This window comes from Sinocyclocheilus grahami, unplaced genomic scaffold (genome assembly GCF_001515645.1).
Source record: "Sinocyclocheilus grahami isolate Dianchi unplaced genomic scaffold, SAMN03320097.WGS_v1.1 scaffold222.1, whole genome shotgun sequence".
NCBI classification, from domain to species: Eukaryota; Metazoa; Chordata; class Actinopteri; order Cypriniformes; family Cyprinidae; genus Sinocyclocheilus; species Sinocyclocheilus grahami.
In genome coordinates this window covers 2807279-2817700 of record NW_015505401.1, presented here as the reverse complement: position 1 = coordinate 2817700, position 10422 = coordinate 2807279, and the positions used below count along the sequence as shown (strand labels likewise).

At 36.5% G+C, this 10422-nt stretch overlaps 1 protein-coding gene across 1 annotated transcript in view; it reads left to right on the top strand.

Annotated features, from left to right (window-relative positions):
• The window catches only part of LOC107596673 (chloride channel protein 1-like), a 47065-nt gene extending 36643 nt beyond the window's left edge, over positions 1-10422 (top strand). The window contains exons 8-23 of the mRNA XM_016287467.1: positions 713-838; positions 1445-1529; positions 1693-1794; positions 1989-2073; positions 2568-2723; positions 2818-2887; positions 4442-4552; positions 4693-4906; positions 5118-5251; positions 6542-6723; positions 6938-7019; positions 7259-7335; positions 8158-8202; positions 8342-8446; positions 9599-9685; positions 9788-10422. Coding sequence (XP_016142953.1) covers positions 713-838; positions 1445-1529; positions 1693-1794; positions 1989-2073; positions 2568-2723; positions 2818-2887; positions 4442-4552; positions 4693-4906; positions 5118-5251; positions 6542-6723; positions 6938-7019; positions 7259-7335; positions 8158-8202; positions 8342-8446; positions 9599-9685; positions 9788-10162 — 2036 coding nt within the window. The 3' untranslated portion in view covers positions 10163-10422. The remainder of the gene's footprint in view (positions 1-712; positions 839-1444; positions 1530-1692; positions 1795-1988; positions 2074-2567; positions 2724-2817; positions 2888-4441; positions 4553-4692; positions 4907-5117; positions 5252-6541; positions 6724-6937; positions 7020-7258; positions 7336-8157; positions 8203-8341; positions 8447-9598; positions 9686-9787) is intronic.

The window sequence follows — 10422 nt, the reverse complement described above, 5'->3', positions numbered from 1 at the left end:
GAAAGGAAAACTTGAAATCGCATCATATGACCCCTTTAAGGTCCAATTCTCGCCCATTAACAAACCATTAACGATGACTTTTGCCTCAATAAACTCCTAATTTGCTGCTTATTAATAGTTAGTAAGGTAGTTGTTAAATTTAGGTATTGGGTAGGATTAGGGATGTAGAATATGGTGGTGCAGAATATGTGCTTTGTAAGTACTAATAAACAGCCAATATGTTATGAATATGCGTGCTAATAAGCAAGTAGTTAATAGTGAGAATTGGTCCCTATACTAAAGTGCTACCCAATTAACCTATGGAGAAAATGAATGGGACTTTTACTCATGGAACCCAAATGTATGGCATTCTATTACTTTGGTGGTTTGTTTGTGCATACTGACCAGCCTGACACAGCAACACTGTCTCAACCAATACAGTGAGTTTTGGGCAGGGCTAACTGTTTGATTGACCAATGGCAGATGGGGAGAGTGTTTTGGGAAATCTGTTTGAAAACAGTCATTACGTTTGCAGTATTTTTAATTTTTTTATTATTAATCATATTATTTAACAATTGATCATTATTTTCAACTATTATTATTATTATTTGTTTTTGTTATTACTATTCACCTCTCTTACACTCTTATGTTCTGTTTCTAAATTGCTTTCTCAGCTCTTATGTAACTTGCTTTTTTTTATCTTATATTATTTTTGCTCCTCACTATCTCTCAGGTGTGTTGTTCAGTATTGAGGTCACGTCAACATATTTTGCAGTGAGGAATTACTGGAGAGGATATTTCGCTGCCACATTCAGTGCCTTCATATTCCGAGTACTGTCAGTGTGGAACAAAGATTCTGGTGAGACGCACACACACAAGCAGATATGATAAATTAATAGTAAATTAATTTCATGCTACATGTCAAGCTGGCCACTGCTTACTGAGCTCTATAAATGAAATACATTCTACAACATTTATTTCCAGCCCTCAGTTTTGATCAGCCAAGCAATGTTCCAAAAGTGCTGATATACAGTCCAACAGCACTGAGACCTTTTACAGTTTCTGTCAGTCTGCTTGTGCGTTTGCATGTTTCAGACAGACTTTCGGTGGTCAGGATTTTTCAGGGACTTATTTTGCAGGTTATATTGTTACAGCAGTAGATGTCACTAAATTATTCACTCTACTATTTCTTTCCATATAATTGTGTTTCAGTAAACAGACATCATTATTGGCTTGAAGTCACGCAATCATTTCATCATGCTTTATCTTCATGTGTAACTATTTAATTGGAGGAAAAAATAGGCAAAGTGTCAGTATTGCATCTACTTAATATTAACAATGTTTATTGAACTGTTGTATATACGCAATATTACACACGCATACTTTTTATAGTTGTAAATATCAGCACTGATATTCAGAACAACTGAATATGTTCAAACAAAAAAATGTTTTTTTTTTTCCACAGTTACTATAACAGCACTGTTTCGTACAAACTTTCGTATGGATTTCCCCTTTGACCTTCAGGAACTGCCAGCTTTTGCAATAATCGGGTGTGTGGGTTAGTGTGTGTCTATGTATATGCATGTACAGTATGTGTAGTTATTAATTATGTATATGTGCATCTAAAATTATTGTTGAATAGAATGTATCTTCAAATAGATGCCACAATTTTTGATCTCTAGGTGATGTTTCTAAATGTGTTTGTGTTTGTAGGATCTCATGTGGGTTTCTAGGGGCGTTCTTTGTCTATCTGAACAGACAAGTTGTTCTGATCATGAGGAGACCCACGGCGCTTACACGATTCCTCACAAAACAGCAAGTCACCATTTACACAAACTCATTTTACAAACCAGTTTTAACTTTAAAATTAATTTATTGTTCTATTATTTCTCTTGTATTGCATATGACATTGACAGTGTTTAACTGTCTTTAATTTTTTTAACATAAAAATATTATGATCATACACTATTACAGTAGTAATTATATCTGTGTGGGTTTGTTTGTTGTAGCCGGTTGATTTACCCTGGTGCAGTGACACTAATTATAGCCTCCTTCACATTTCCTCCGGGCTTCGGCCAGTTCATGGCTGGAGAGGTGTGTATTTGCTTGGATATACTGCACACATACATTTTAAGCAGATGTCCATAGAGCAGTGTTACTGAAACTTAACCAGTTCAGAAGCCTTTTATTTTGTTTGCAAGAACCTAATTTTAAAAACAGCCTTTGAACATGCACTGAATTATTTGGTTTTTATTAATCTGATATGCATTTTTATCATATTACTGATATTTCCAGAGATTGGTTTTCATTTTTTGTGTAAAAATGTCACCTTTAATTTGTGAGATTACCTACGTACCAGTTCCAACACCATTCCATAAGAGAAAGGGATTTCACCTTCTGAATATGGCTACTTCATTGTAACAAAATTTAGCCTAGATTAGCTAGTTTATTGAACCATAACACTGTCATTAAAAGCTGCTTGAGACTCACCAGGCAGCTGTTGTTTCCCTTCACTGCTATGAATGCTAGGAATGAGTCCTTTGGAAGTCTTTTATATGTGGAGTCTCTGTTTCTCTTTTGTCACGCAGCTGATGCCCAGAGAGTGCATTAATTCACTGTTTGATAACTTCACGTGGACAAAGATCTGGGGTTCACCAGCTCCACCTGGATTGGGTCGCTCTGCTGCCTGGCTCCACCCACAAGTTAGCGTCTTCGTCATCCTTCTCCTCTTCTTCGTCATGAAGGTGCTCATTTGTTGAAGAAATATTTCTGTAACCAAATTCCATCTTGTATGCTGTGTAAATGCTCATTTCCTTTTTGTCTTCCGTGCATTTATAGTTCTGGATGTCTGCGGTTTCTACTACAATGCCGGTCCCTTCTGGAGCCTTCATGCCTGTTTTTATATTGGGTCAGTCATTCTATTTTATTAGCTTATCATGTAACATTCTGAGACCTAGCAATTAATTTTGCTTACTATATTGGAAGTATCATCTCAGTGTTTATAAGTCCTTATGTAACTTAAATAAAACATTATATTAAAAAAAAAAATGTAGTGGGTATGTCTAGTATAATATTAATCTTGTGAAGCCTGACTTGTAAAATAATATAAAAAAAAAATGCATATATATATATATATATATAAATTTAAATGGAACAGTTCAATTATAATTTTTTTTACAATCTAAAAAAGTGCATATTTTTATACTTTCATCTCATATAGCTTGATATAGTAGTGTAATGAAGGGAGGCGTGGCAACAAAGTGGGGATCCACGTGTGGGCTTTATTCCATAGAGTGCACCAGCAAACAAACACATCCAGGGCAAAGGCAAAAGAGTAATCCACAAGTCAGGCAGTGGTCAGGGCAGGCAGCAAACAATCATAAACAAGGAAACAGTCCAGGGATCAAAACACGAAGGCAACTAGGAAACATGGAAGAGCTAATCAACATTCAATCACCAGCGAAGAGAGATAGTGTGTGTGCTATTCTTATAGTCTTACTAATAAGAGGCAGCTGTGAACTGGTAATGAGTGCTGATGAGTCTGGGCAAAGGATTATGGGAAATGGAGTCCTGAGTGAATGGCAAGGTACAGGATGGAGTGCCCTCTAGAGGAGCTCATGGGCACTCCAGCTGGTGATCTTGACAAGCAGAATATGGTGCTCATGCTTATGGAAAAAACACCTAAATTTTATTCAGAGGACCAAAATAGAGCAAAAATATGCACTTTAGTTCAATTGCTGATATTTATTTGGCCAAAGTAAGATGCAATTCTGGTAAATTGTAATGTAAATCAGATGTTTATAACAGAATAGCAGACTGCTTATTTAAAATGCATATAAATATCAGTTTTCATGCTATATCTTTCAATAATAGCAGTAGGTTCGTAAGATGATATTTAAATACTTAGTTTTAAGATTAAATCTCTGGAGTTTTTTTATTGTGGGTGCAAAACATATAATTCAGTACAATACAATGATGAGGGAGATATGTAAAAATAAACATTCCTCAAAAGCCAGATGTATCATATTCGATACTCGCATTTTAAAATGATTTTTCTAAAAATGATGTATGGAAGTACAAGTAGCTTTAGTCCAGTAAGTGTTTTTCTTGAAATATTACTAACAATATAAAAGGTGTGCATGCATTTACTTCATTAAAATTTGTAAAGATTTCACATCAAAAAGACGTGTACCATGTGGACATATTTATAATTAGCTATACTAAAAGGTATATAGGCTAAAAGGTTGCTAAAACGTAAAAACTATCAATCAGATGACAGAAGGCAACATATTTTTCAGCAAAGTTTTGATCCCGTTAATAATTTACAGGCCTTAGATTAGAAATTTGCTTAGCAAATATGATACCGTAGGCTTTGTAGGGTAAAAAAATTGCATAATGAGATTCATATATTAAATTTAATTGTAATGTGAGTGAGATAATATGAATGTGTTTCAACAAGCAGGAGCAGCATTCGGCCGCTTGGTGGGTGAGATCATGGCCACTCTGTTTCCGAACGGAATTCTGTTTGATGGGATTGTGTACCAAATCCTGCCTGGAGGCTATGCAGTGATAGGTCTGCAAATATTCCCCTTCCAGCTAGTCCTACACCCCTAAAATCAATTTTTACTTTTAAAGTAGAAGATTTATTCTTCTCGTATGCTTCCTCTTTCAAATTTTCTGCGTCTGACCCCCTGCTTCTCCCTGTGTGTGTAGGGGCAGCAGCCATGACAGGAGCCGTCACACACACAGTTTCAACAGCAGTCATCTGTTTTGAACTGACGGGTCAAATCTCACACATCCTGCCCATGATGGTGGCCGTGATTCTCGCCAACATGGTGGCACAGGGTCTACAGCCTTCTCTTTATGACTCCATTATTCAGGTCAAAAAGCTGCCCTATCTTCCAGAGCTCAGCATTGGCCACATCAGGTACCACTACCAGATCTCTAGAGACTGGTGAATTTTTAGACATGATATTGGATCTGAATATATGATAGTATCTTTGACCTCTTTTCCCTTCAAACAATATAACTTCTTTAGAGGTTTATTTGATGGTTCTGTCCCACAGAAGGAAAATGAAAAAATTCACAGAAACTGTCTTTTGACAAAATATCTGTCTCTCTCTTTCTCTGCATGGCAGTAAATATAATATCTTTGTGGAGGACATCATGGTGAAGAAAATAAAGTTTCTGTCACCTCAGTCCACTAACAGAGAGCTGAAAGCTCTCCTGGAGTCCACGTCTCTCAAAACCATCCCGCTTGTCGACTCCAAAGGTCTGTGTTGGGTGAACAAACCATTTTGCCTTCATATTGCAGATTATATTGTGGCACACACACACAAATATATAGATTAAACTGTTCTGGAACAGTGTTGTAAATACAATTTAACCACTGATTTCTAGTTGTGTCCTCTTTTGGAAGACCAAACAAAGTAGTTTCGCTTTCACAACGAAACACGCAGCATCTCCACGACATGGCGGCGGCGGCAACAATACTACAGCGAGAATAAAAGTTATGCCTTCTTTCTTTGCGTGAACATTTGGGCGGTGTTATGCAAATCTTCCCACATCGTGACGTAGACATGTGGGGGCATGTTAGAATGAGCCGTTTTAGGGGGGCGTGGACGAGTCTTAACTTTTATAAAGAATACCTCTTTGGGTTTGAGACTTTAGTCTTTGCAACTTTAGGGATCTTATCTATTCACAAACAGCTTGTAACACTCCAAAGAGAAAGGAAAACTTGAAATCGCATCATATGACCCCTTTAAGTCATACGTGTGAGATGGTTAAAAATAACAAATAGTGACATTATCAGAAATAAAGTTGCAAATGTGAGGGGAAAAAAAATCACAATTGTGAGAAACTCTCAATTGTGAGTTAATAAAGTCACATTGTGATATATAAAGTTGCTATTACGTGAAGTAATTATGAGAAACAGTCGCAATTGTTAGATGTAATGTCACAATAACACTTTAGTTTAGAGAACACATTCACTATTAACTAAGTTTCCCTGAATAAACTCCTAATTACTGCTTATTCATAGTAAGTTACAGTAGTTGTTATAGTAGTTATGTTCAGGTATTGGGTAGAGTTAAGGGATCTAGAATATGGTCATGTGTTAATATGTGTTTTATAAGTACTAATAAAAATCCAATATGCTAGTGATATGTATGCTAATAAGCAACTAGTTAACAGTGAATAGTGTTCCCTAATCTAAAGTGTTACCAAAGTCACGCTGTGAGAAATAAAATTGCAATTACAGTTTGCAATTATGAGATATACATTTACAATGACTTTTATCCTCTGAGGCAGAAACGGCACCATAGCCACGCTGTTCATCAGCAAAATTAATTTGGTAAACTAGTCTACCAGTATGGTCTTTCTGATGAAGCTGGTTGACCAGGCATGTCTTGCTGGTTAAAGCTGGTTCAAAAGCTAGTTATGCTGATGATGACCAACTAAGCTGGTCTTTTCAACAGTATTGCCAAATATGTGTAGGTGTGATGATTCCTTTTGGAAAAAATTTGAAATTGATTAAAAAAAAAAAAGTCAATTATTTCCCCAGAGTCAATGATTCTATTGGGCTCCATTGAGAGATGTGAACTTCAGGCTGCCTTGGATTGGTGGCTCTCAGCCGAGAGGCGGGTTTATATCCGAGGTGAGGGTGTGTCCAGCCCGGGGTCACAGGTCAACTGGGAGTCCTTCGCATTTGTGGATGAGGAGGTTGGAGAGGAGAATGGAGACAAGGTGAGAGGAGCTCCAAAAGTGTGCTCACACACTGTTGTTCCCAGAAAACCCCCTAAGAGAACGTCTTTGCTCTCTGTTTGTTTTTGCTCAGAGGTGGATGTTAAGTTCTCTGATCTTACATCAGTAAGCAGAGCTTTATGCCAAATAAATGTTCTTTTCTGAAAATCAAAAATTGGAGTGTACTAATCTTGTGCTGTAACTAAAATGATTACAGGGTAACACAGTCTCTGAAGATTGTAACGGCCCACTGGGGTCCACCAAAACCACAGACGTCTCCACAAATCACACCACATCTGGTGAGTTTGTTTAATGTTACCTGGCAACAAGTTCTCAAATGTTCTTGCTCATCAGTATCCAACTCTACATCAATTCAACATACAGACCTTGTGTTAGAATTCAAGCTCATTTCTACCAGCTACGTAAATGTTTACCAGAAGAGGTTTGTGATATCAAGACTTAAGTAGTCTTAATAGACTTAAATAAGTCTTTTAAATAGTCACAATTAAATAGTGAACCAGTGTTATTTATGTAACAGGTGCCCTACAGTCTATGAGGAGGACTCTTCGTCGTCTTTTGTCCTCATCTTCCTCATCAGGGCAGACTGAGCCGGAGGTGTGTCTCTTAGCGTTATTGTCACTTACAAGGACAGTGCAACTGGCTGAATACATGAGCAGAGTTAACATGAGTACACGAGTTTAAAGCAGGAAATCATCTATGACATGCTGTTAATGATCTCAGACAATAATTATATCTTTCATTTTGTAAAATCTATTTTATTTTATTTGAAAATGGTGGCTTTGCCCATAGACCTCCATTGTAAATATTTTATAAATGATTGTCTATGGTATTTGACAGCATGTGGATCCTGAGAAGCCTGAGAGTGCACATTATTTTTTTTATTTATTACTTTTTACTCCCTTAAAACGTATATAGTAAAAAAAAAAATAATAGTACAAAATAATAAACCAGCAAACATAAAGGGAAAAATAGAATATGCTCAGCCAATTACATAAATGCCTAAAATTATAGACTTATGATATTTAATTGGTGTCATAATCATGATTTCATACAATAACCATCTGTCTTGGTAAATAAAATTAATTGCTTTTAACTTTTGGTTCTGTTCTTCCATGTAAAATATTTCTTTAACAATTTCTGTTTAACAATGTAGCTTGTATATTTTAACTGTGAATAGAGAGAAATCTCACATTTTTATATTCTTGCATTTTAAAATCCAGGTGTGACACATTTTGTCCTTTCACTTTCCAAAATGATCAGCTCACACCAGCAGGTGGCGTCAAACATGCTGTGTAGGGCATTTGGAGTCACTAAACAAGATGAAAAATTTACGGGGTTATTTTTAGTGAATTTTTTTAGTGAACATTCATGTACTACTTCTGACCCTCTGTCTACCTCTCATTCCTCTCTCTGTAGAGCCCTGCAGATCCTCCTGTAGTTGAGAACATGACTCCTGAAGAGGTACGTGATGAATTGATTTATTTCCACTGCAGTTCAGACAGACGGCCACAATTAGCACATCAGTTCCAAAGCTGTCTGTGAGCTGTCAGTCACTCGCAGTGACATCCTGACCCTGATTATGTTGTATTGGGGTGTTCAGATCAAAGCCTGGGAAGAGGAAGAGCTGGATAAGCCCATTGACATTGATCAGATCCGTGTTGACCCCTCACCTTTTCAGCTGGTGGAGAGAACATCTTTGCATAAGGTAATCCACAATCCGATTGTGATCATCGCATATGAAATACTGTGTATTATATTAAGGATTTATGTTTTGCCAAGTGAATCATGATTTAGACTTTTATCTGTATGTGAATGTCAGTCCAAAGCTCTCATTAATTCGTGCCCTCAGGGAAATGTGTTTTTTTTAATAAAAACAACATGATTATATCCTGCATTCAGGAGTTTAACTGTATGAGCCCCAAAACACAAACATTATTATTATTTTTTATTTTCTTCTTATTAGATATAAAAATGAAAAAAAAAAAAAAACACAAATTAAACAAATTTAAAATGAGTTACTATATTTATAAACATTTACATTCATATAATAATAATGAAGAAATTATGTATATATAAAATACAGTTTTATTTAGATATTTTATTTAATGTGGTGATTAAGTAATATAATTAATTGTAAATTAATCACACATCAAATTTGGCAGAGAAATTACTCCCAAAAGTCATTTTTGTGTTAAATGTGAAAAGCATCAAATAGGCAAAAAGTAGCTTTAGAAAGAAATATTTTATTTGATTCAACATAGAATTTATTACACATGAATTTTTAAGCTGCAATGGATATATATATATATATATACACACATATAATATACAGTATACATCATATATATATATATATATAAGTAAAGCTAAATAAGAAACTAAAACTGCCAGTAGGTGGCAGTAAATGTCCTAATGAGTAATTCATTGAATCATTCATTCATTCGATTCATTCAAACAACTGATTCATTCAGGAATTAAATAAATGTCTCTCTTTATGAATGGGCTATTGAATCATTGAATCACCTGATTCATTCAAGACACAGATTCACTCAGAAACTAAACACCATAATATAAACATAAGACAAAAACTCCCAAATATCTCATATTGTATATTATAATGCCCCAATATCTTACATTTCTGGTGCATTGTAACTGGATTTTATCAAGTGCATCACGCAGTGCATCTTGATTATCACTGATCATCTGTATGAAATGTAAGATAACCTATATAGGTCCAGAGTGGGGCAGGTAGATTAAATGTGCCAATGAATTAAATTATCTTTATTATGTGTTAAATCGACAGCCCTAATATATACACATACATGCATAAATATTATGTTTTTCTTGCTTGTTTCAGACTCACACCCTGTTCTCTCTGCTGGGTCTCAGTCATGCGTATGTAACTAGTATTGGTAAACTGGTTGGGGTGGTCGCACTAAAAGAGGTAAAGATTGTGTCTGTGTCTACATGCATTTTTGCATACTTCCTGTCATATGCTCGAGCGTTAGAGTAATTAATTCTGCTCGTCTCTCTTTTTCACTCCCAGCTCCAGAAAGCAATCGAGGGTTCGACTCGTAGCGGAGTGCGACTGCGTCCTCCTCTTGCCAGTTTCAGAGACGCGAGACGCAAGGCCAAAAAACCTTCTCATTCCCCTTCCGTCCCATCCTCTCCCACACAGGACAGAGAGCTGTGGAGCGAGGGAGTGAAAAGAGAAACTAAAGACGAGTCCGCTGATAGTTGTATCCAGACAGCCGACAAAGAGTGTGATATAGCCACAGGCAACAGCAGCAGAAGTACCGTCAGCACCTCTCAGGAGCAACTGCCTTCCCCTTCTTCTTCCACAGTCCCTCTCTCCTCTCTTCATTCTGTGCCTGAAGGAGAGGTGGATGCTGATAGAGAGAGTGATGAGGAGCCTTTATAGGCCTATTGTTTGTCATTTTCTCAAATTCAGCCCTCCAGGGGGAGGCAAACCATATTATGGTGCCGACTTTGGGCCCAGCATGAGAGCTGCACCTTCAGACTTGTTGATTGATTTTCTACTCTCCGGACAGGACTCTCTATACTCTTTCTTTCTAGATGTTTTTTTCACTTGTTGTCTATACATTTGTACATATGGACAGTCGGTCTGACACATCTCACTGAATGTCTTCTTCTTTGCTAGTCGATCCCCGTGTTTGTCTG